General features: G+C 39.8%; 1 protein-coding gene across 24 annotated transcripts in view; it reads right to left on the bottom strand.

Moving 5' to 3' along the window:
* The window catches only part of Fggy (FGGY carbohydrate kinase domain containing), a 414,685-nt gene that overhangs the window by 335,593 nt on the left and 51,455 nt on the right, over positions 1-27,637 (bottom strand). For all 24 annotated transcript variants that reach the window (XR_009227386.1, XR_009227389.1, XR_009227391.1 and 21 more), the window contains one exon: positions 18,865-18,953. Coding sequence is in view for 15 of the 24 variants with exons in the window: in XM_058581509.1 (XP_058437492.1) it covers positions 18,865-18,953 (89 nt within the window). In the remaining 9 variants the exon portion in view is untranslated. The remainder of the gene's footprint in view (positions 1-18,864; positions 18,954-27,637) is intronic.

Here is a 27,637-nt window from a genome sequence, read left to right as displayed (position 1 = left end):
ATGTCCACACAAAAGGTCTCCCTCAGAGTCCTCCTACGTCCTATAATCTGTTCAGGATATGCTTTGCCTTCTGTTTATTTGTGCTTACCTATTTTTCCATAATGGCTTGATTCTATACTTCCAAATACCTGAGTTCTGTCTGTGGCCATTATCATTCAGGAAGTTTCATGGTGTTGCTATCTGAACCTGCTCTCTCGGCTTAGTAAATCAAATGAGTATTCCACCCCATAAATCTTCTAGAAACACAACCCTGCATCCCTTGTCCCAGTGGCCCCAGTAGCTGTGGAATGAAATACCAATGGAATTAAGGGAAGTTTTTGCAGACTCAAATATCATAGAAATGCAATAATTTGTCTTTATTAATAGAAGGTCAAATACCATGTACCTCTGACAGTTGCATCAATATTTTTACAGTCCTTAGGTTTTGACTTTCAGCAGTGCATGGCCCACCTTTAACCCCCCAAAATTCAAGTCTAAATCCCAACATTGTTAAATTGCTTTGAGATACCTTTTTGAAAACTAGTAGATTTGAGACATAAAGTGTTCAAACTGCTGCCTGATTTTCTCTGCAACTGAACCTCCCAGAATTCTGTTCCTTGGAACACCAGGTCATTCTGCAGCACTTTGGATTCCTCGATGCTCTGCAAACCTATAATCCCTTTCTTAGCATACACACTCTGCCAAAGATGCTAATGGCTAACTCTCCTGTAGCTTCCTTTTGACACAGAACAAACACAATGTGATGCTCATTCTGTGCCTGAACAAATCAATAGGACATCACTGTGAAGTAGGTTGTGTGATTCCCATTTTACAGAGGATGGAATGGTTGCTTAGCAGTTATGACCTAAATTCACATGTGTGGAATGAGACTGAACTATGACTCCAAATCCAGTGAGAAGCCCTGTATTTTTTTCCCATTCCCCAGTTCTGTGACTTCCCTTTTTCCATTATTTCTGCATCTACTGGCTCCCTCTTCACCCAACCACTAGGGGAGCCTTAGACAGCTGGGATAAATGGAAGAGACTGCAATCATGCCTAGCACTCTTTGAGTTCTCTGACACTGAAAGCCATGGGCAATGGGTGGAGCCAGGGGCAAGCAAAAACCAAAATACAAAAAAAACATCAAGATGCAGACATACCCAAAAGTTCCAAAATTTCTCAGAAATATTATTTTTAAAAATTAGTAAAAATATCACTGAAGCTACAGCTCAGTTTCCACATTTATGTGGAAATAAATCTGGAGTATACAAAGGTGAAATCCCGAAAGTATTATTCTTTTAAAGAAAAGACTCAAAATTTCAGAGGCTGACTCACCATTCCTGAGTCTTAGACAGTTGGTCTCAAACTTTAGCATGCATCAGTATCTCCTGGAGGATCTGTTAAAACACAAATTATTCTGTCCTTTCTTCCAAGAGTTTCCATTTCAGTAGGTTTGGGGTGAGGCCAGAGAATCTGCATTTCCAATGTTTTTAACTGATGCTTATGGGGCTGTCCTGGACTATGCCTGGAGAATGTCTGGTTTAGTGTGATTATTTACCTAGCAAATTCTTTACTTTCGCAAAAAAGTTCTCAGTTGGGCCTGTTGCCACATGCCTGTAATCCCAAAAACTTGGGAAACTGATGCAGGAGGATCACAAGTTCAAGACCAACCTCAGCAATTTAGCAAGGCCCTAAGGACTCAGTGAGACACTGTTTCAAAATAAAACAACAACAACAAAAAAGGTCTGGGGATGTGGCTCAGTGGTTAAATGACCCTGGGTTCAATGCCCCAGATCTTTCCCCAGAAAAAAAAGAAAATAAAAATAGTTTTCTGGCTATATCTTTAATAATCAGTTAACAAACAGGTACTAACCTAATTGGTACTAATCGAGTTGGTATATCATTGTAGTAAATAGCCTGAATTCTGAGATTCAAATCCCATCTCTGCACTTATTAACTGTGACAATGGGCAAGTTCTCTGGCCTCTTTGAGCCTCAGTTTTCTGATCTGTGGAATATAGATAATAATCATAATACATGTAACATAAGGATATTGGGAGGACTAAAGGCTTAATATATCTAAAATGGTCAAAATCTTGCTAGCACACATTAAGTACTATGCAAGCTTAATCTACTAACGCTGTACAGCCATCCATCACATAATGATTGACATATTCTGAGAAATGCATCATTAGGTGCTGGGAGCCATTAGCCAAGTAAGTATGACAATTTCCTTGCCAGCGTACCCCATGTTGCAGTGACATTGAATGTACTTAACCTTGCTCAAGGACCAAGGCAGATTAGGGTGTTCCCGGTTTTAAGATAATCTTGTTTAGGGCGTTCCCAGTTTAGGTTCCAGGTTTAAGGTTTAAGATTATTCCTGCTGGGAATAGGGCGTATCCTGCTGCCTGAGTTCCCCTTGAGTTCTCACGGGATTCAGACAGTATATTTTGGGAGATAGAAGCCCAGTGGAGGCGGATTTGGGCAGAGAACGTGGATTTCCCCAGAACGTGATTGTAGACGGCTGGTGTGAGTTCGGGAATAAAGAGTTGCTGTTTGAATCTACAAGCTGTGTGGTGGCTCGTGATCGTGTGCCCAGCCAGACTGTGGCATTTTGTGCCCAGCCAGATTGTGGCATTTGGTGGCCCGTACGCGGAACTTCTGAAGCTTAGAGGTAAGTGAAATTTCTCACCCTTGAGGAAGAGAGAAAGAATGGGTGACCAATTCAAAAAACAATGTGTTCTCGTTTTGATTTATTTTGTTTTTATTTCAAGTTGCCTGTTCCTAGAACTTTCTCAGGCAAACTGGGGAAAATGGTTGGCTCAAAGTTTGAAGTTGTTCACCCCCGAGGAAGAGAAATTGTTAGAGGAAAGAGGCACCCCAGTAAGACCAAGAACAGTTAGGACATATGTTGATACAATACAAAAATGTAGCACATGGCTTTTTAAAGACGAGTTATTAAGTATATCAATGGGACCACCATGGTATCCTGTAGAAGGATTTTTCTTCAACAAGAAAGAGATGGCTAGTTCTGTTTACTACACTTGTCTAAGATCTTGGTTTTTACAGACATCTGATTAATTTACAAAGCTAAAGTGTTAAAATATCAACCACTAAATATGAAATCAAGTACTCTTTACTTATTAAGTTCCATAAGGTAATATATTTAAACATTATGTGTGTTTTCATAAATTGGTAAATGGAAAAAAAGTTTAATATTGCTTTGTGTCTGTGTCTTTGCTAAAACAAGGTTACTAAGAGTTAAGATTCTATCATGTGTAATTTATATACAAAGAGTATAAGAAGTTTCAGTTGGGTTTCAATTATAGTATTATAGTATCATAAAAAACATGAAAGTCTTTCATCTTATTAAAGTGGAGTAATTTGTCTAAATCAGAAATTTTATAAGAGTTGTTTCAGAATGTAAATTTATAAAAAGGGTTAACAGTTAAAAAAGAGATAGAAAAAGATTCAAGATGTGGAAATATATTTTAATATAAAAGGTTAAAGGAAAAAGAAGTGTTTCTAGATAAGATAATCTGTGTGGTAAAGTAAAAAGTTGTAAAATGCCATTTAAAAAGATTTTGAGGAAACTAGACTTACTTTAAAAGCTTGAGAAAGGAAGAAAGAAGAAAAAGGTATTTGTACATGGCAGATTGAGACAAAGCTTCTCAATGGAGTTAAAAAAAAAGCCTTTGGTTGAAGGGCAGCCATGTAAACTAACATTGAAGCGATTTAAACAAAATCTAAGCCTCGTTTAAAAGAGTGAAGCTGTAGGTGGTGAAAAAAGTACATTTTAAAGTACAGTATAGATGATAATTAAAAGGCTTTAAAAGGTTAAATTGAAGGTGGTTAAAATGCCTTCATGATGGAGGAAAGAAGCTTAATCTTAAAGGCATTACTTTAAAAAAATGGGAAGATAACAGGATAAAAGATATTTAGATAAAGAAGATTAAAAATTTAAAGTGAAAAACTTTAAAGACAGAAGTATAGAAAGTTAAAAAGAAAAAAGATAAAGAAGATGTAGAAAGATTAAAAAATGTAGGAAGACAAGAATTTTAAACCCACAAAATAGGGAAAAGAAAAAAAACTAGGAGGAAAATAAGCAACTAAGGGTAAAAATACAAACCTTAAAAAAAGACAACTAGAAGATAAAAATAAGATAGAAAATGGTTGAAAATGTCAAGTAAAGGTATTTCAGATAGAAAATGCAAAAAGCTAAGATAACTATTAGATACAGACATATACTTATTAAAGCAAAAAGAGGGAATTGGAAAGGGGTATATATCCCCCAAAGATAAACTTAAAATAACGCTTTTTACTCTAAACTTTTTAAATTTGGATTCATCAGGACTTAGTGCTGCGGAAAGGCATATGTATCCAAAAAATGTACATAAGCCTAAAGTACTTTGGAAAGATATTCTAACAGGACAATGGAAAGGTCCTGACCCAGTGATTGTCTGGAGTCGGGGGTCTGTTTGTGTGTTTCCACAGGGAGAACAGCAGCCCATTTGGATTCCAGAGAGATTAACTAAAACAGTTTCTACAGATCGAAAAGAAGATGATTTGACTCAAATCCATAACAGCTGATATCCAGAACTCCAGCTTGGCCATTCTTACATCTGCGACAGTGATTAACCAGTGATGCAATTTTTATTTCCTTGCCAGCGCACCCCATGTTAATTGTGGTAGTGCTGGCATATCTTTGCTGATGGTGTCACCAGTGATGCAATTTTTCCCAAGGAGCCGTCAATTGGCTTGGTGTCGTGGCATTTCTGTATCCTCCTCCCTTCTGCTAGTGATGGTCTAAAATTTGGGGGCCAATGGCTTATGCTGGACCGGTAGTCAGTGACGGGTATGATCCAATTGCAGTGGTATCAACCTAAGACAGGAGGCTGACGCCTAAAGGTCAGTTTTCCGATGACGGGTAAGAACCATATGTTGAATTGGACAACCTACCAGGCACGGTCCATAAGCCACATTAACCTCACTCCCCCACTGGCACCAAGGCCAAATTTGGGGGCCAACAGAGGTGAGGCAAAGAACCTCACCCCCCCACTGGTGCATAGACCTATCCACAAGTATGGCTGTATGCTGGACCGGTAGTCAGTGACGGGTATGATTCAATTGCAGTGGTATCAACCTAAGACAGGAGGCTGACGCCTAAAGGTCAGTTTTCCGATGACGGGTAAGAACCATATGTTGAATTGGACAACCTACCAGGCACGGTCCTTAAGCCACATTGCTTGTTGTTTAATTAATCAGAAGGGGGGAGATGCTGGGAGCCATTAGCCAAGTAAGTATGACAATTTCCTTGCCAGCGTACCCCATGTTGCAGTGACATTGAATGTACTTAACCTTGCTCAAGGACCAAGGCAGATTAGGGTGTTCCCGGTTTTAAGATAATCTTGTTTAGGGCGTTCCCAGTTTAGGTTCCAGGTTTAAGGTTTAAGATTATTCCTGCTGGGAATAGGGCGTATCCTGCTGCCTGAGTTCCCCTTGAGTTCTCACGGGATTCAGACAGTATATTTTGGGAGATAGAAGCCCAGTGGAGGCGGATTTGGGCAGAGAACGTGGATTTCCCCAGAATGTGATTGTAGACGGCTGGTGTGAGTTCGGGAATAAAGAGTTGCTGTTTGAATCTACAAGCTGTGTGGTGGCTCGTGATCGTGTGCCCAGCCAGACTGTGGCATTTTGTGCCCAGCCAGATTGTGGCAATTAGGCAACTTCATCATTGTGCAGACATCATAATGTCTACCTATGCAAACCTGGATGGATGGCTTATTATACCCCAAGTTATATGCTACAGCCCACTGCCCCTAGACTATAAGGCTTTGCATGGCTGGATGAACGAAGTTCAGTTGACAGGGCACTACGCCCATGGTTGACACTCACTTTTGGAACAAAGAATACTGGCCCTTCCAAGGCACAACAAAGGCGAACTTTCCCCCAGTGGATCCCTTTTCCTTTCTTGGTACAGTATGCAGACCCTTGGTCCTCCACTGAACTACATTTAAAATGACTTTTGTGTAGAAAAGACACAGTGGCCATTTTCATACATGTGTGTGCAAGCAGCAATGAAGTGATTGTAATGTGAACAATGTGTACTTCTGATAGAATAGACGACATTGTATCATGGGCCTGGGGTGGGGAGCGGGGGCGAAATAAAGAAACCAAACCTTACATTTTATTATATGAAATTCTGATAAAAAGCACTTCGAAGCCTCTTTCCCATCATCAAAAAACCACACTGGGCAAGATCAGAGCTTAACAGCCAACCAAAAAAAAAAAACACACATTCAATCCCTGAGATCATTTTCCTGAAATAGAAAACTACATATGTTTCTCAAATTTCACATCAAGCCACTGCAGAGGCCAGACTGCAGGGCTGAATCAGGCCAAAGGAAGAGAAAAGGCAGAGGGGAGGGGGAGGGCTTAAGAGGGGGAGTAAACAGAAGAAAATGAGCCCATTCTTCCACATCACCACGTTTCTCTGGCACAATCTAAACTTACAAACACCCCCAGTTTCATAGAACTTGTAGCTAGGGTTGCTTATCGGGCAGCCTTTACTTTGTCAAATTAAGACGCATTGCCTTGGATTAGCAAGGCTCCTTAAATTCAAAATGACTTCATGGTTGGCTCAGAGTTCAGTGTCTCTAGGGCCAGCAGCCAGGAACACATCCAGTGCGGAGCCTCCCTCCCCTCTCTATACTGACCTACCTGACTTTTCCAGGGAGACAGCAGAGCGAAATCCCAAGAAGAAAAGCTGTCCGGGTTAATTAAAAGTCCAAACACCTCTTAAGAAACTATCTCCTGCTCAATATTTATACAGAGTATAAGACTCCTCACAAGCCAGCGTGGGGAGGGGAGGAGGAGGTGAAGGGCGGAAACAGGTTTGAATGGCATTTGGAACCCATTAATTTTTAAAAGACAGGCTTCCCCCCTCCATATGGACCCAGAAAGGTTTGAAATGTAAGGAAACCGGAAAGATGAATGAGCTGAGGATTGTTTAGGAAGCCTAGGGAGCGTGTTCAGCTTTTGAAAGGAATAATATCTGAGCAATAATAAGAGCTGACACTTTTTATTGGTGAATGCAGTTTTTGGCACATTTTCATGACACAGGTTGACAATTTTTTTCATTTAACAAAAGAAAAAACAATCTTCTAAATGACTTGGGAACAAAGGGCTCCTTGACTGTAATTTCTTAATAACATTTAAGAATTATCTTCAAAAGCCCCTGACAATAATTTAGAGAAAAGAAATAAAAATGCAGAAAATAATAAAAAGGATATTTTTAAAAAAGAAACTAAATATAAGGAGAAAAAAAGAAAAAAGAAGGGATGTGTAGAGCATCTTAACATTAACTTACATCTTAAAGGTTTGAGTTCTAAGGTTTGACCTTAATAAAAAAAATTTTTTCTGAAGAAAAGTTTCAAGAGGGAATCCATAAAGATATTTTGGTCAATACCATTAGATCTCACAGACTCAGAACTTTGGACCTGGAAGGGCTACGCGGATCTCCAAATCCAACTACTGCACTTTGCAGATCAGGAAACTGAGGGTCACACTCCAAGATTACCAGGGACAAGTCTTCAGAGCTCCCAGCCACACCACTTCTAATCTTGTGTCATGGGTCCCAGGCACCACCAAGCTGTCAGAGTCCTGAAGAGCATCATGGGTCCAACAACTGAAAACTGATACCTTTAATCAAGTTGACTGAATCTTGATACCCAGAATCATACATGAACAGCATGTTCTGAAGGTCCGATTAGCAAGGCCATGAGAGAGTCCACTGATGGAGTCACTCTGGGTAGAAAACAAATTCAAGAGCCCACAAACACTGGGAACACCCCCTACATCCTGAAGGGGGGCCTTCTGGAGCAAGAAAAGGTCCCCTAAGCAAGGCAAGATAAGGGATAGCCCCGATATTCCAGCTCTTACTCCACCCACTGGCACACTTCAAAATACAACACTTCTGGGTTTCAGTTCTTTTACTTGGAAAATGAGATCTGTGTAACACTTTCATAGTTTCAAAATATTTTAAAAACAAAATACACCATCATATCCATTTGTAAATGAGGAATCAATTTCCGAGATCAGTCCACTTTACCATATTGAAAGAGCAAATGGGATTAAATTCCAAAAGTGATTTGAGGTCTCAAAGAAAATTGTTAAGTAAAGGAAAAGCTATATTGCTGCTCAGTTGGAAAATTACAGTCATGCTGGCTATCATCTTTCAGGAGTACAAAATTCATGTCTAGATGTATGCAGCAGAGGGCTGGGAAAGAACTTTATGGAAATTGAATACCCTCAGACTGGCGGTTCTCAAGGAAGGGTACGGCCATCGTAATTATCGAGGTCACACATTTTTACCCATAGCCCAAAGGACACAGGTGAGGTTTCTTAACCTTTTGTATTCAGATTTGCTTTACTGATGAAAAGTTAAAGACAGCAGACTTGACCTTCCTTAGATTTTGCTTCAGTGTGCAGACAGAGGCAGGCAGTGCTCCAGTAGGCAGCACTAGTGCGGGGAACAGGGGACCCTGAGAACCTGAGTCTTAACAGGAGAAAAAGCCATAACATTAACATTCTTTGGACATTTGGTCTCTGAACTGACTGGCCTGAGGCCTTCCTGGTATCTACTCATGTCTTCACACCCATGATAGGTCCAAGAACTGCTGACTCTCACTCCATGCCTCATAGACCCCTAATGGCATGACAAGAAGCCAAGAAGAAGAATGGAGAGAAGAAAACAAGGCCTGTCCTTTCCACCCACTTGTAAGTTTTTTTAACTGAATTTGAATTCACCCTAATACTCAAATAATAAAAACCAAAGAGAAAAGCTGAGCATGGTGGCATAAGCCTGTAATCCAGCAACTCAGGAAGTTGAGGCAGGAGGATCACAAGTTCAAGAGCAGCCTTAGCAACTCAGTTAAGGTTCTAAGCAATTTAGAAAGACACTGTCTCAAAATAAAAAGAATTGGGGATGTGATTCAATAGTTAAGTGTCCCTGGGTTCAATTCCTGAAATGGAAAAAAAGAAAAAAGAAAAAAAGACAAAGGGAAAACACAGATGGAGATGATACTTCTTACATGCTACTATGTGGCAGATACTAGCCAGAGGTCCCATCCATGTGGTTCTTGATTGTCTCACTCCATGTTGTTTTTGTTTTCCACTTCCTAAGAAGAAATGGATTGAGAGGAAGTAAACGGGTTTCCTAAGCTCACTCATATGAAAAATGTAAGACAAAACTGTGAGCTGAGGATTTTTTGGCACTCCAGCCTTCATATGGATTTGAAGAGTTCAATAAATGTATATGTCTCCAGTGCTGGATTAGCAAGGGGATATCCCGCAGGTGCTCTCTGAATCTATAGATCAGAATAAGTAAGCAGTGGATGAATGAATGATGGAAATCACAAGCTGCTCATCTCTCCCCACCTACCACTCTCCTCTTCCTCACTATCACAGAAAGAATATAAATTAGTAATTTCTCAAGAAATTATGATTCTGTGATTTTGTTTTTTATCTAATACCAATTCTCTCTTTTTCTCTTTAGTGGTAAGAGAACTCCAATTTTATGTGGGTAGTAAGGCAACCAACTAAAAGCCTACATTGACCAGCCTGCCATCCAGCTGGGTTTGACCATAAACCTCAGTGTTGGTCGATGATATGGAACTACAAGTATTTTCTGGATCTCCTAGAAAGGTCGCTTACCCAAGGCTGGCTCAGATGCACAGCATGTCCTGTTGAAGTGCCCCCACCCTTGCCACCTTCCTGCCTCCTGCTGGATGGATTGTGGACTTTGTGATGCAGACACCAGAAGCATCCCTGACCATGAGGTGATCTTAAGAATGAAGTCAGGGCTGAAGACCTAGATGTAAAAATGTCAAAAGAGCTAGTCCCTTGATGACTTCATAGGCTTACCTTAATGGCTGATGACTCCATGTATCTAGATTTATTTACAGAAAAGAATTGACCCTTATGTGTTTATGTGTTGTTTTAAATTCTACATTATTTCTATTATTCATCAGTGAAGAGATAAAGGTCATATGTGCCTGTAAAGAGTGAAAACACTCTTCATTGCCAAAATTTAGAGTAAAGGAAATCTCATATTTACAGGTCATTTTTCAGCAATGTCAAATATTCTAAAGAATAAACTGATTAGAGAGGACTGGGTCATTCTTCCTAGAACGTATGAGGGCTGTTTTATGCAACACTGTTTTGAGAAACCATCCTCCAGTGTAAACATAAAACAATGCAAACCAAAGGGCTTTAGTGTCAAGCATATCAAGAATGTCTGTGCTTTTTTCCTTAGAAAAAGGAAATTTTATGAGATAACCTGGGGAATCCTTGTCAGGATGCTTCAACCAAGATCCAGCCTCCAACCTGTCACCTCCAGGATAATCTAAATTCCATCAATTTTTCTTCCATTCAGAGACTTTTAGCATTGTAAAAGCTGTCTCCTAAACCTTACAGAGACCTACAACAATGACCACAATTTGAAAAAAAATGGGGAAAACAGAGTTGGCAAAGATGTGGGGAAATTGGAGCTCTCACATACTATGGATAGGAATGGAGAATGATGTAGCCACTGTGGACAAGTCTGGTGGTTTCTGGGAAAACTAAACATAGAATTACCACATGAACCAGCAATTCCACTCCTAGATGATACCCAAAAGAACCAAAAGCAGAGACTTGAGCAGATACTCACACACTAATTGCTGTAGTTTAGACCTGGGTTTTCCCCAAAAAGTTCACATGCTGGAAGCTTGGTTCCCAATGTAACAGTATTGAGAAGAGTTGGGGACATGGGGGAGGGAGTAGGTCATAGGGGCACCACCTAAGAATGGATTAATATCTATCTCAAGAGACTGGGGTAGTTCTCTTGAGGCTGGATTAAGTTTCCCCCGGAATGAATTAGTTACCAAGAGAGTGGGTTCTTAAAGAGAGTTAATCCCCACTCCCTCTTGCACTTGTGTTCTGCACAAGAAAATATTTCATCATGAAGCCCTCACCAGAAGCCAAGCACATGATCTTCAACCTTCAGAACTGAGAGGTAAGTAAATATCTTTTCTTTACAAATTACCCCATCACAGGTTTTTGTTATAGCAACAGAAACCAACTAATAAACCAATGTTAACTGTATCATTATTCTCAATAGCCAAAAAGTGGAAACCATGCAAACATTTATCAACAGAATAAGCAGGTAAGTATAATGGAACATTATTATTCGGCCATAAAAAAGAAAGGAAATTCTGACATATGCTTCAATGTGGGTAAACCCTGAAACCATGGTGCTAAGTGAAATAAGCCAGATACAAAATGACTAGTAGTATGTAATTCTACTTAAATAAGGTACCTAGAAAAGAAAAACATTATAACAGAAATAGATTAGAGGTTTTCAGGAAATGGGGAGTTATTGCTTAAAAATATGATGTTGGAAAATATAGTGTTAGAATAAGACAGTAGCAATAGTTACACCACACTGTGAATGTAAGCAATATTACTGAACTATATACTTAAAATGGCTAAATTGGCAAATTTTACACTACACAAAGTATAATTACTAAAAATAAATAATATGTCAAAAACACTGAATTATATTCTTTAAGTGGGTGAACTTTGAGTTGTACAGAATATGAATTATTTCACAATAAATCTGTTTCTTAATCAAATCTCATCTCAATATGCAAATGAAAAGGTGTCCAGGAGGAAAGCACTGAGGAAGGGGTGTGAAGGGTAGCAGCCTCCAGAGGCAGACGGTAGCATGAGGCTTCTCCCTTCTCAAGCTGATGCTTTTACCTACCCTCAGTGAGGACAAGACCCCTGCCCAAACTGATCTCTCTACTCAGTACCACCAGAGCACACACAGCTGACTTAGCACCCCATCCTCTTTCTTTTCTCCAAAAGAGTAAGGGAGATCCATCTGATCACTGAGGGACAGGAATATATTAAGCTGCAATTTAAGAGTCACAGTGTTAGAGGCAGATGATGATTCATACATACCTACAGCAACTGCCACCTCACACCTTTGCTTTCTATGCCCAGGTGCATCAAGCTTGGCTTCCTGTTGCCGGAGAGTAAACACACCTAAACAAGTCTACACTCAGAATTCTGAGTAAGTTATTTATGTAAGATCTGGTTGACATATCTGGTTTTCTATCTGCCCTACACCCACATATGTACACTTTTTTTTTTAACATGCAGATGACCTTTAGCTCAATTTCTGAGCTGTATAGTTCACCCAATACATCAGAATTCTGTAGGTCAATATTAAGAGTATGAGATAGATTCCCACTCTTCATTTAGCCAATATGCTTTGTATGCCATATCTACCATTCAGAACCCCAGGGGCAAGGAAAAGCAAGTGCTCTCTGTACCCCTAACATGAGAGACCCCTGAGGACTTCACAGAGTGGAGAATTAATTTAACTGTCCTAAGTGTGATTATGACACTGGTTATCTAAGGGAATGTTGGCACTCCTGGGTGATTAGGTTGCAAAATTTAGGATGGAAATACTATGATGTCTGAATTATGGTAACAAATGGTTCAGCAAAAAAAAACTTATCTGTATTTCAGAGATAATAGATACCTAGATTGATAGAGCATGCATAAAGGAACACAGAAGGAAATAAGTGTTAAATAATTGAACATCAGTGAAGAGTAATAGGTGTTCAGTTTACCATTCTCCCAACTTTTCTGTAGGTTTAAATTTTTTCAAAAATTACACCTTGGGAAAATACTAAAACAAAAATAGGCAATGAATTTTCACTAATATTTAAGAAAACAATTAAATCCAAATATAATATTAGTAATCAACCTTTATGACACTAATTGATAAAATTAGTAATTGACAAACTAATAAAATAAGCAGTTTTATAATAAAAATTAATTGCATGTGATATGCAAAAATATAAATTAAAATGAGATCCCTATATTGGTTAGCTTTAATGTGACAAAATACCTGAGATAATCAACCTTTAAGGAGAATATCTGGCTCACTGTTCACGTGGCAAGGAAGTACATAATGGCATAATTTCATGGTGGAGGAATACTGCTCACCTCATGGCAACTGGGAAGCGAAGGGAAAGACAAGAAGAAGACGGGGTCCCAATATCCCCTCCCAGGGCACACCCCCATGGCCTAACTTCTTCCCTCTAGACCCCACCTTCCAAAGGTTTTATTCCCTTCCAGTAGTGTCACCGGATGGTAACTAAGCCATTAGCACAGGGGCCTTTGGAGACATTCCAGTACCTTAAGCCTAAAATTCTGACAAAATTGATGTAGACACATTGTACTGACAAGATAGAACATTATACAGGTATCATTTCAGATAATATTTATTGATAGCAAAAATATAATAATAATATAGTAAGTAAAAATGCATTGTACCAAGCAAATTTCCAATTAAAATTGAAAACAAAAAAAATTAATAAAAAAACAGTGAAATTAAGAGTCTAAATTATGTTACTATTTTTGAGACTGCATTTAGAAAATGACTACAGATCAATATGCCAACCATACACATATCCTGACAGATGAGCAAATAATTGTGAGAAAAATAACAATACAAAGATATACCTTAAAAACTCTAAACAGAGAAGCACACAAATAAATGCTATTTTAAGAGGGATTATTTTCATAATGGTTTCTAAAAACCATTATTTCATTTCTTTAAAGTTGAAGACAGAATATTTACTAAGAACCTACATAGAATTGTATCCTGTAGTGCAGGAGAAAGGAAAAGGAAAACAATATAAGTATATTAATATAATATAAAAATTAAAAGGAAAATAAAATATATTTTAGAAAATAAAGCCCCAGTTTCCCATATGCCATAGAAACGTGTCAGAAATTCTAACATGTAAACTTTAAACCAAACTTACAGAATGTCTCTTGGGCCTAAGAAGCCTGGTCATCAATTTCCTTCATCCCAAAGCCATAAAAGTAAGTGAACTGAAAAAATAACAAGTCTCCCATACAAAAATAATTCAAAATAATATATGTAGCTCTTCCACCTTCAAAGAGATGAAGCACACATAACTCCCCACTCCCTTTAGGTTTAGAGAGTTATACACAGTGACTTCTTTCCAGAGAGTACAGTATACAAGGAGTGGGCATCAGGGGTTGGAATGAACACTTTAAGCTGTAGAAATGTGACAAAGAGGATCTCAGCCAGAGAATCAGGTTAATGTGATTCCAAGAGTGATGTGAAAGAACCATGTGAACTTGCTCCCCAAAACACACTATCCAGGTCTCACTGTGAGAGAAATATCAGACAACTTCCAGCAGAGGGATGGCCCACCATATACCTGACCAACACTATTCAAAACTGTTAAAATCATCAAAAACAAGGAAAGCCTGGGCAACCACCGAGGCCAAGAGGTGCCTGAGGAGACACGGCTAAATGTAATGTGCTACCCTGGGTGGGACCTAGAACAGATGAAGCCCATTAGGCAAGAATTAAGGAAATGTAAATAAAGTATGGAGTTTAGTTAATGATAACACACCAATATTCATTCATTACTTGTGACCAACGCACCACACATGTAACGAATGATGTTAATAACAAAGGGAACTCTGTGTAAGGCATGGGCAAGCTTTCAGGACCATCATTCCTGAGAATTTACAACTAGAAAATTTCCTAAAAATGTAAACTATTTTAAAATCAATAGTTTATCTGAAATTATAATTGGAACATACTTATTATTATTATTATTAGAATATACTTTTAAATAAGTTACAAAATATTTTTGCCCCTTGAAAATGAAGAAAAACTTTTTCTCAGACCCCTGTGTTCAAAACAAACTTGGGCTCCCAAAGAGCAGTTGGGTTTTGATGGACTCAGTTCTTCACCAGGTCATGTCCGACTTTGTTCTGGTCAAAAGAAGCCTGAAAACAACCTATTAGTAAGTTTAAAGAACCTCATAGATTCTGTGAAATTCTTAGAATAAACTCAGTCATTCTATGAATATTTTCACTGACTTCTGATTCTTTTACATTTTAATCACTGTTTTGTTTTGTTTTTTGTTGTTGTTGTTCTGTGTGTGTGTGTGTGTGTGTGTGAAAGAGAAAGAGCAAGTACACGCACATACACACGTGGGCTGCAGACTGAACTCGGGGCCTCCTGTATTCTAAGCATACCTCTATCACTGAACCAAACCTGGCCCTGTTTTTAGCTTATTTATTACCAGTCACTGCAAATCTCTTTAGAGGGAGTATTTATATGTATGAACATATTTTAGTCTAGTTATACAAAATTTTATCTTTCGAATCTCTGACTAACCATCTCTCATGTTCTGGACAGTCACCCACTCAATGGCTAGAACACGGCAAATTACTACAGTGTTCAGCTTTAGTTCTTGAATTGCAAGATGGAAATAACACCACCTGCTTTCACGGATGGTTGCTGAAGACTAACAGAGCTAACATTCGTCAGTACGCCTAGCACAGATAAAAGAAAGGCACTGGATAAATGACAGTGACCATTATTACTATTAACAAAAATAGCAGTAATTATTTTCATTAATATGATGAAAAGAATGGAACAGAATTACAAATCAGTCCTCAGCCTGGTGCTGATTTCCTCAGTGACCCAGATAAACACAAGTAAATGCTGTATTTCAGGGGATGAGAACAACTAGAGAGGAGAGGGAAAATGTTTTCAAGGAAAAGAGAGAAGGAGGAGAGGAGGAAGAGAAAAATTTCTTACATATGGTCACTATCAAAAACAAGTTTGAAAGCTTTAAGACAAGATGAAATCCAATCACTCCTGAGTCCAGACTCTACTAGAATAATAAAAAGAAAAAGAAAAACACCTTCTAGCCTTTTTGGCACTCATTTCACCAAATCCACCCAAAACAATCACATGTAAGAGCCAAATAAACACCAAATCTGAACCTCTACTTCTCCTTGCCCAGAGGATGCCAAGTTCCTGCTCTACTGCCCAAAGTTATTTTGGCATTGAGACATTCTATTTCCGACCCTGGTCATCCTTATTTTAGGGGAGAGAACAGACAGTGGGGAATTTTTTTTAATTTAAAAATTAAACCTTTATTGTTTAAATACTTTGTGTTACATATTTCATCTCTATTATATCTACCTCTTAGTAATCCTGAGAGTGCTTACAGAAAAGGAAACGATGCTGAGGGAGGAAGACTATTTGCTCTAGGTTCTTGCAGATACTACATGGAGAGACTGAATCCAGGTCAGTCGGACCACAAGGATTTTTCTTTCCTTTATGCCAGCAACTTAATGTAAATACTCCCTGCCAAATGTGATAGAGAAAGGGAAGTAAAAAAGGAGCTAATTCCTTAAACACTTTTCTCAATACCATGTTTGAAGTTTTTCTATTATTTCAATCCATATAATAACCTCATGAACTCACTATTATTATCTACATTTGCAATCAAGCTCAGAGAAGTTCCTCCTTTCACCTGGATCATGCAGGATGAAATGAAGAAGGCAAAATGAATTGAGACATTGGAGTAAACAAAGAAAAGACAGAAGACAAACTTAAGATGTAAGAGGGCCAGGGAAGAAGGCAGCCACCTATGCAGAAGGAATTGAGTGCTGGGTGCCCAAAGTCTGCAGGCTCTGCTCTGCAGAGAAGGACTGAAAGGGAGGTCTGAACTTGCCCACAAGTATGGGGCAGGGTGGGGGGAGTGGGGATTGTTAATTTGTACTAATGAAAACAGAATGAGTCATGAGCAATGTAGCCAATAGAAAAAAAAAATGGCATGGATGACTGAATGGCCAATAAATCATTTCTGAGCATTAAACTTTTTTGCTTCCTTAAGATCTGAGAGTGTCACAGACAGAGATGGAAGATCACAAGTATGTTCTGATGTCAACAAGAAGCCCTTCAATTTTAAATTCACTATATTAGGCCTTTAAAACACTGCCAGTCTCTCACAAGTATAGACCATCTCAGAATCATAAGACTTTCAAGTATATTCTATTTATTGTTGTCCAAATATACCTGACCATATAGCCACCTGGGCACTTGTTAAACATACAAGTTCCCAGGTGTGTCCCATAGAGATTTCAGGAAGCAGAAAACTGCAACTCCTAGGAATCTGTGTTGAAAAAATTATTCAAGTGATTCTTAGAATCAAGCTAGTTTGGAAAATTGCTTGAACAGGATTGTCCCAACCAGCCTTTAGGTAGGTACCATGATCTCCATTTTGCAGATAAGTAGTGTGAGACTCAACAAAGACACATGCCCAAGAGCACACAGCTATTAAGGATACAAGTCACCATATGACCTCCATACTTACTATTTGATTTAAATCTATGTGAGCTGGGACTAGCTTCAAAAAGCCCCCTCCTTGAGGTCTGAATATGGCATCAGACACGAGGAAACAGTTGTTTACAGTATCCGGAGCCATCAGAAAGAACCAAGGGGAAATAAAAGTGCTGGATTAAACAAGACCCAAAGAAAAGGAAAACCAGGTCTTTCTCCATCTCTGGTTTTATTTTTGAGTCCTATAAACCTTGAAGCCAATGACCTACAAACACACAACTACTAGCATATTTTAACTAACAGGTCTATTTTGCTAAAATCAGAACATTTCCTTCACTGATGCACAAAAGTAGAAAAAAAGCCTCCAAAAATTCTTTTAATAACTTAGACAATGTCACACAAGAGGAATGCCCAAGATGAGGTCTTCACCCATGCCTCCTCCCCAGTGGTGAAAACTATAATGGTGACTAATTACACCCTCCAGGGCAAAGTTCAGACCACTACAGGGGTGAGTACCTGAGGTTGGCTGAGGCTGTCTTCATGTGCATATGGATGCTCTCCTCTCTGAGACCTTTGGCAGATGATTGCTCGCTGAAGGGAGGTGCTGGTGGGCGCCACATGAAGAATGATGTGCTCATCAAAGGCCTTCACCACTATCTCCTTCTGGAAGTAGGGCTGCTGATCTATCACACTCTTATCAACTCACCACAAGAAAAAGCCAAACCCTGTACCATGGGATAGACAGGAGGAGCACAGGGGGAATGGTACTGCTGTTCCCAGCTTCTCCTGAGTTTATATAATAAAAAATGGGGAGGACATACCGCTCTGAAGGCACAGAATTTAAGATACAACACCTGCTCTCTGCTTTATACAGGTTTATCTCTTCCTCTGGGAATGGATCCTCTGACTCACAGATTTGTTCAATCCAGATTCAAAATCCTTCTCAATTTGAGAAAACCTCTCACCCTTATGCAGCCCCCTAACTGAGGTTAAGATGGTTAACAAACTGGCCATATATGAAGAGATTTCCTGTCCATCTTCTGCACATATCCAGGCACATTCCCACTCTTAATTATATCAGCCACAATTTCATATGCAATAAGTATTCTGTAAAAGTCTCCTGCATGTAGCACATACTTTATTTTTAACATTCATAACTTACTGAAAAATAGTGGCTGATTCCAACACACATACCTCTACAGTGGTATAAATACAGTGGTATTTATACAGATTCCAGCACATTTATACAAAACCAAAATAAATTCATATCACATTCATCAACTTAAAATCAACTTCCTTGAAAAACAACTCCTGCCCTAATTTTTAGTTGCCATGTAAAAGGTGCCTTTGGGCCAAAAGGCACCATTTACTCCAGATTTTTCATGTTTCCTCCAAATGTGTCCATTTTAAGGAATGGTCTTCACCTTGGATACTCACATTTCTGGCCTCGCAGGAATTGGAATAGTATCTGGGCATGTGTAGTGGAGGTGGAGGATAGACTCAAGATGTTTCAAGTATTCAAAATCGCATGCAGATGTACAAACAGAATGTCCAGTCAAAGAGAGTTAAGAAAGCAATATATATACACAGACACCCAAGAATGGAAGAGTGCAAATAGAATCCAACTTGTAATTAACATACCGTGCTGTGACACCTGTTGCCTTCCATGATAAGAAGTCTGGGAGATCAAAGAAATGTCCCGCCTTATCCCAGCAAGTCTCTCTCAAGTTCTGCCAAATTAAATATATATTAGAATCAATTATGGGTTCTTTTTTTCCCTAGCCCTCTCCTCTTTCGGTAGTGTTTCAGAATTTTCAAAACAAAAATACAGCCAACAAGATGTCTGTTAAAACATCTGTTTGAGGGCTCAGGGTGCACAGTGTGACATAAAAACAGTACTTTATAGGAAAGAAAAATGGCAATTATTGATCCTTCCAAAAATGAGCATAATTTCCCTTTATCCCACTTTGACAACCTGGAGAGAGAAAAAACACTCTATGAGAATATGCAATTCATCTTCCTAGTGAAGGGTGAGAGAGCATGCTTCAAACATGTAATATTTTAACATGGGCAGCTGAAATCTGGGGAGAAAACTGCACCAAGATATTACATTACAGTGAATCTGAACATGCCAGGCCATGTAAAATTCTCCAGGAGTCAAGAGGTTCCAAAGGCAATGAAAAAGATGTCTCTGCCCTCATAGAACTTGCAGTCCAAGCCAAAGAGAACATCCACATAATCAAGCCATTGTTGAATAATTTTTAAAGGTTTGTTTTTTCCACATTGCTACATAGTCCGATTTTTCCTTACCACTCGGTTTTTTCTTTCTTCTGACAACTCCACCTGGAAAATTCATCAATTACCTGTCACTTTGTTCCTTCCCAGGATCCATTTTCTCCTGTTCCTTTGCTTAACCCACCCCCCCAGGCTTCCTAAGTGAGGTTAGGTCTGGCTATCATAGCATTGCATATTTGTTTATTGTCTTTCTTTCCTCCAAGACTGTAACCTCTGTGATATCAAGGACTTGTCAGTCTTGTTCACCATATTTGATGATGGTCTCCTCTCCTTCCCCATCCCCCAAGCTGAGTGGAAACCACACAGTTCTCATTCTAATTTCTGAGAACCTGATTGGATTATGGAAAGACATGGGAGCTGGCTGAACCAATCAGATTTCTTCTCCCAGAAATTTAGAATGCCTATTCAGTGGAGCCATTTAACTCCTGCCTGTGAATGGAATTGGGGAACTGGGGTCTGGATGTAAGATAAAACTTGGAAACTGTGAAGTGGCCACTATCTACCAAGCATGTAGAAACAAAGAAAACACACACACACACACACACACACACACACACACATGCACATACACACACACAGGGTAAAGGGAACTGAAGCACTGTCAAGAAAAGGGTTCCTACCACTCAGGCAACTTTCTATGTCCTGTTTGCAATTATTCTCTCTAGAAGAGGCTAATGAAAGGAATTTATCATAAACTCAAGGGCATTTGGGGGAATGTACAGGCAACAAACCTGAAGTTCGAAATGAGACATATTCTAATATCTGCTAGAGGGCAACACACAGTAGGTACTCAATTTACTGAATTGAAAGACATACTGTTCAGTTTCTCCTTCCAATCGCTCTCTTCTGAGCAGTGCTGCAACATTTATGAAGGGACCCACGTGCGTTACCTCCTCAGAGCAACACAAAAGTGCCCAGTGCTGTTTGTTCAATTTTACATACAACCACAACTTGACCTGCATGCTTCTAGCCAGAGCCAAACAAAAAAATCTTCACAAATTCAGAGTACAAGTGCTTATGCTAGATCTTGTTTTGGGTCACTGGAACATAGCCAGCAGACAGCCACTGTGAACAATGAAACCCAAACAGAATGTCTCTAAGAGAATTTTAGGACTTTTGCCCAAAGGAGACATTCTGGAAATGGAGGAGTGAGGGATCCAGGAGCATCATTTCCTCCTGAGACCACACCTGCTTCACTGACAAAGCCAGAGACCTGAGTAAACCTTACAATGGGATGAGGAAACAGAAAGAGCACATTGTTGGAAGTACAAGGTATCTTTAAGAATGCACATGATCTCTGAAGGAAAAATCCCTGCTTTCTCTACAAAAACAAAGTCTAGAGATTAGGCAGCAAAGAAAAGCAGGGAGAATTTGGGTGAGAGAGAGTGTCCAGAAGCCTGATCCCTTTCTTCCAGATACTAAATGGCTGTCTGTGAGTGTCCCATGCAGTTCTTCATTGAGTTGCATGATTCACAAGGACTTTGCAACCCCAGTCCCAACTGCCAGATTGGCCAAGACCCCTGGAGATGAGATTTTTTAATATGGTTCTATGGGAAAATCTCTCTGTTCTTCCTCCTTTCCAATCAGTGCAATACCAGTCACAGGCCCCAACCTCACTGAGTCAATTCTGTCCCAGTAGCCATTGGGCCTGCATCATGCCTTGACTGGCCTCTTGTTTCCTGCACAGTTTGCAACAGGGATCCCACAGCCTCATCTCGTTTGATTCTCAGGGCCATTCAGAGGTGTGCAGGTGATACATAATACTCTCTTACCAAGGATGTAGAAACTTCGGGTCAGACCCCAAGGCCTTAGCCCTAATGTTAGGTACCTGTTCTAATACTGGTGGTCTTTCCTTCCCCAATGCCACAATGACCACCCTGAAGCTCCTAACCCTAGCAGAGCTGTGTCTGGGCCTTCTGGAAAAGTTACAATGAAAACTACTGCCATTCTTTACAGCAGAAAACAAACAAACAAACAAAAGCCCTTCCAAATAAAATTTTTTTTTAAACAATCTCAAAAGTTCCAGAAATTTCTATTTCAGTCTTAAACTAATCACTGAACTTGTATGTACCTAACAACACTTTGGGTTAGAGAGAACATACAGTTGACCCTCCACACTTGCCAACATTCGCTGCATCTCATTATGTGATAGCTTACTCCAATTCAAACTAGGAGACCTCTGTGCTGAAGTCGTCCTGTCAAGTCTTTCTGTCCTCCAGTTACCAAGCAACTAGTTTTTCAAGAAAAAAAAAAAGGATCAGCAATGATATAGGACTCGGCATTACAACATTCCAACAACAATCCTTTGAGCTAAGCAATCTCCCAGCTTGAAAGCAACCAAATCATTTATTACTTCATAAAACCATAGTCCTTCTTGGTAAGAGGCTCACACGGCTGTGTGTGGGGAGAGAGGGTATATCCCAGATTCAAGGCCAACCATCAGTTGCCCTGCCAGCCTCAGGGCAGAGAAGAAGAGCCTTTGCCTTTTGCCTCCCCCTGCAACATCCCAGCAGCTGTAAGGTTTCTACTGCTTCTAGACACCAAGGACACTGGTGAGGGAAACGAGGAAGCCACTCTGATGGCAGAGAGTCTAGAAGCAACATAAGAAACTAGGGATGGCAAGGTAAAGAAAGATCATCCAAGTACTTTACAATTAAGTTGCAAAAAGATTTTCTCTGGCTCCCTGTGGTGTGCAGTGATTAAATGGAAGGAATAGAGATCCTGCACTCTCTACTCATAACTGATCCTATCTACACATTCCCAATGCTCATGATATTTTTCAGAACAACTACCCATGAAAATTTACTACCCTTACTCTGTTCAAGATCCCAAATTAGGGCTGACAGACCACTGAGGAAAGAAGTTTCAGGAAGAAACTTAATCCTCAACATCTTTTTTAAAAGAAAAATGATGCTGAAAAAATGAAGTGGATCATAAGCCCTTATGAGAACCTCCCCAGAATGAATGAAACAACTGTGTATTTCAAACTCCTGTCCACAGAGACCAAGACCAAACACTAGAAAGGGTACACAGGCAGGTCAACTGAGGTTGGTGCTACTGGAGGCATCTCTCTAACACTGAAGACTTACCATTCCATTTCTTTCTTTAAACTATTCTCATAGCCCCTTGGTTCAAGTTGCCATTATCATTATCATATGATGACTTCCTCTCTCATGGCCTCTCCATTTAGTCCTCACATCATTCTTTTACTTTCCTAATACATTACATTCTTTATTTCTGTGCCTCTGTTTAGGCTGGTGTCTCTACCTGGATTGACTCTCTGACCTTCTCCCCTTATCAAATTTCTGCCATGGATTCAAATCCTTAATCCTCAGAAGTCACCCTTGCTGGGAGACCACCCCCACCATCTCACTCCTGCATTCCACACTGTATCTGAATTACATATTCATGTACCTTGATCTACCTCAATATAACAAACTTCTGGAAGACAAAAGACAAGAAAAACTCATAGGGAAAAAACACACAAAACTTCAGGAGGTACAAAAAAAATTAAAGCTAATCCTTTTCAAAAGCAAGTTACAATGGAATTGGAGAAAGATGTGCACAAAGGCAAAGGTAATTAAAAGTATGACGTGTGACAATAATGTAATGAGCCTGATACCAAGGTTTAGTGAGTCAGCCTCAACTTCATCATAATATTTTGTGTGGTCATATATCTGCCTGTAATGACTAATCACAGGGTTCAGAGAAGAGAAAGGGCTTGATGGCTAGAAAAGGCTTCATGGTGGGGAGATTTGAGCTAAAGCCTAAAGGTCAAGTAGAATAAATATCAATGCTACTGTAGAGAAAGATACCCAGGAAACAAAAATCTGAACTGATGAGACAGATTATTCCCATTAGAGAAGAGTTTGCTTAACTGTGCCATCATATGATTTATTTGTAAAATGAAATAATTTCATTATATAATTCATTTTCAAAAGCTGGATTTAAATGCATTCCTTTCCCTACCTCCCCGAAGCCCTGCTCTTGTACTGACAGATAAACTCATCATCCACACTAGAGCTGATTCCCAACCATGAAAATGTTACCAATTGCATGACAACTGATCAGATTCAGCAAAGCTGACTTTGTTCAGGACAGTGATACCACCTCAAGTACCAGGAAAATAAGTATGTGAAGTCAAAGAACATTAAAGTCCAGCATGTCTGAGTCTGAGAGCTGTCCTCATCATTTCCTAAAGCTGTGTGGCTTTAGGAAAATTAATACCCCAAAACCTCAGATTCCTCAAAGCCAATATTACTAGCACTTATCCCAAAGGATGTTGTGAACATTAAATGAAATAAGATGACAAGATTCACTCACCACTGCTACAGAGCTTCATATTTTTCAAAGCACTTTGACATGCATGATCTCATCTGAGCTGTATAATTCCTTAAAGCAAGGAAGGAAAGAAATTATATACCTCATTTTTCAGATTAGGATACTAACACCCAGAAAGGGACCATGATGGTCCCAAGGTCAAGGACAGAAAGCAGAATGTGAGAATAAACTTTCTATCTCTTAACGTCCAGCCCAAGGTTAGTTCAGGTCTCTGCCTCCCTAAAGCATGAAAAATGCACAAGTGCCAAGCAGGCAGGAGAGATTCCATGTGACCTAGACAGGACAACTCTTTTCTGGTGGTCTTGTCTATAGGAGGGAGGGAGGGAGGGAGTACTAATATGCAAAGAAGGTTCTGGAATGATTAAGAGGGTCTTGGAATAGGAACAAAAGAAAGCAGACATGTGGACAAGTGGAGAAGGGAAGAGATCTTCATTACTACCTCCTTCTCCAGGATTCCCTCCTGCCCTTCTCATCACCACTCTCCTGGCTCCTTCATGAGCTACTTTTCTTAGTTCATCTTTCGATGTGGATGCTCCCCAGGATCTCAGCCTCAGTCATATGCTCTCTCACTGTTCACATGCTCCTGGTGAATCTCAAGGTTACTCCCATGATTCCAACAACTGCAAGTTGAATGCCATGCCAAATCTCAAACTCTGATTCAAACTCTCCTGAGACATGTTTCCTGGGTGTCCCCCTGCACCTCCAACTCAACATGTCCAAGGCAGAACCTGTTTTCTTCTCCTGAATGGCTTCCTTCTCCTTGATTTTCTGTTTGTTGGTCTAGTGAACAAGGAAGTAATCTTTCTCTTCTCTCTCATCCTTTACATCTAATCATCCTTCCAATTTAAATTCACAGTTAATTGTTCTCACCTCTTCAGGCCCTTTAAGAGTCAGATACTCATCATTTAGGACTCAAATATGATGTTATCCACTCCATGAAATTGTCCCTGCTCCCCTGAGCTGGATGCCCCTGTACTGTGACCCTACAATACTCTGAATATGCCTACCATTGCACTTCCCATCATCTGTTCACATCCCTGACCTTCTCATTAGACTAAAAGCTCCTCTAAGGCGGGAAGTGTGGTTTTTAAAATCCCTCTATTCCTAGGACTAAGCATTATATCTGATATATAGATGATGAGTAATGTTAACTGAATGAGTGAATAAATGAATGAATGAGCAGAGATATACAAACTAAATAAGAGTTTGTGGAAATGAAAATAAGGAATGAATGGATAAATGAATGAGCTTGTGAATAATAACTGTCCCAGTTTCTCCTTTTTCATTCAAGTTAATGGCTTTTCTCAGTCTGTTTCAGGAGCAAAGACATATTCTAGCCAAGCCCAACTGCCAGGAAGATAAATTTCTCCTCTCAGGGTGAGCAGGTCCTTTGGAGAAGTTTCATTTTAATTGGAAAATGGATTCATTCACTTCCTGGCATAGACTCCTGGGTCAGTGCAGCACCATTGAATGGCTGCCAAGTGCCAACCGAGAGGGGGACTGCAGCGGAAAAAGAGTTCCATCAAATTGGAGTGCTTTGGGACATTTGAGGACAACCCACTCTTAGTTCCAAACTAACTCGCATGGATGCCCCCTTTTTTTTTCTTCCCTCAAATGTCCTTCAAAGCAAACTTTATACATCTTTACATATCCCCAACCCAGAAAAGATGGGTGTTCTTTACTTCCCCAATTGGCATTTCCTTGGTACTTGCTTACTTAGGTATGAACATCCTAACCTGTTCATTTATGCAACTGTTGCAGTCATTTCCTATTGGGAATGAACAAGGTGACATCTGAGAAATTCCTTCATAACATGAGCAGTAACATAAGATGAGAACTTCATAACTTCTTTCTTGTGAAGGATCCATAATGACCCAATCTCATAGAAAATATCACTTCTAGGAACACATCTTGTATCTTTTGTCAAGAGTCCTTGTACGAGGTGCTCAGAGCTCTGTGAACAGCTAGACAGTTCTGTATTTCATCATCCCCCAGCATACTAGCACACACCTGACCACAAACCAGGGCTGACAGATATTTCATTTGAGAATTAGTTATTTGATATTAACTCTAAGGATACAGATGAATAAATTATCCTCTTTCCCTAAAAATGAGCCAAGAGCCTACTAGGGGAGATCGAGGCCCACTTACAATTTTGAGAAGCGCACGAACAATGGAGGAGACTCACAGTTACTGGAGATGTGCCAGAATAGACACATGAACATGTAAAACTCAGTGAACTGAATCCAACCAATAAGCCTGTGAGTTCAACTTTGCTGTGAATGAACAAAGTGAGACCCACAGACATCAGGTGACTAACATAATTGGTGGTAGGTAGAAGAACTGAGGTTTGAACTAAGGTGAGTCAGCCTCCAAAGATGGAAAAGTGTGATGGAACTAATATTCAAATAATAATAAAACAAACATTTAAGAAGTACTTAATATGTGCTGGATGCTGTTCTAAACAGTTGACATACACTTGCTCATTGGATCTCTCAACAAACCTATGGCACATGTACTGTTATGGTCATCAGTAACCATTAGAGGTTGGGGAAATTGAAATAAAGAGTAGTTAAGTGGCTTACCCAAGGCCACACAGCTATGCAATATCAGTGCTGAGTTATGCATCCCTGCTGGGTGGCTCTGGAGAAGAGGCTCCACTGTGCAGAGTAGCTGGACCTGAACCACTCCACTAGAACTGCCACTGGACCGGTCAGTTTGGAGAACTGGAGACTGTGCAGATTAAATAGGAAGCCTGGGGACACTCATAAAATCCCGTTCCCAATCTTCAAGTTATTTACTGGCTAAGTAGAGCAAAGAATCTGTACATATGAAACACAACAGAGAAAGATAAAAGTAGTACAGAGTAATTCAAATTCTTGTAAACTAAGATCTCTGCATGGTCATAAGGAGATACACTTCCTCATGCATCAGGGAGAGGAGAGAAGTTATTTAGGAGCAAGCATATGATCTGCATGAGCAGAGAAGGCAAAGAGCAAGGAAGGAGAATGGAGGCCATCAGGTGGGGCAACTGCCTGAGGAAAAGAGCTAGAGGCAGCATAACTACAGACGTGAATCATGAGTGGGCCTGAGAGACTGTGCTGAAATGTCAGAGGCAAATCTGGATTTGTGTTAGACGCTCAGGTCAGAAAAGAATGGGATCCACTATCAGTTCTTGAGCAGAGGGTGATTTGTGAATGTGTTTTAGGGAGGATGGGATGGCAACAACGTAGCAGGAATCCTGGGAAGAGTGGGGAGGCAGGAAGATCCATTTCCATGTACATTTCTGACAAAGAGAAAGCAAAAGAGCATAGAAAAAGGAAGGGAAAAATGGAAAATGAAGGGTAAAAAGGAGGATGAGTAGGAGAGAAAGTGAAACAAGAAAAACTAAAAGAAGAGGCTAAGAATAAAGATAAGATAAAAGCGAAAGATGGACAAAGAGGCAAAGGGAAGATGGGGTGAAGGGAAAGAATAGGTCAAACATGAGAATGAATAAAATGACCAAGATGGAAAAAGGAAGTGAGAGAGAATGACAGAAAAAGCTGGTTTAAAAAAAAAAAAAAAAAAAAAACATGGAGCACTATAGCAGCACCATGACAATGTCCTAGACAAGATAAAACATGGGGAGGGGAGGGCAGCAACCAGACGGGCTCTCCTTCTGCATGCTCTTTCCTCTGGGTGGATGAAGTCATGGCTGATGTCACTGTCTCTGAGTCACACGCCCCCAAAAGGAGGAGGAAAGGCTGGTCACTCAGCCCCACCCCCATAGACAGAAGTG

Source organism: Marmota monax, unplaced genomic scaffold (genome assembly GCF_021218885.2).
Source record: "Marmota monax isolate L192 unplaced genomic scaffold, Marmota_monax_Labrador192_F-V1.1 WCK01_AAM20220418_F8-fsc00023, whole genome shotgun sequence".
NCBI classification, from domain to species: domain Eukaryota; kingdom Metazoa; phylum Chordata; class Mammalia; order Rodentia; family Sciuridae; genus Marmota; species Marmota monax.
Note: the sequence above shows the minus strand (reverse complement) of the source record. Positions and strands in the feature narration are given on the sequence as shown.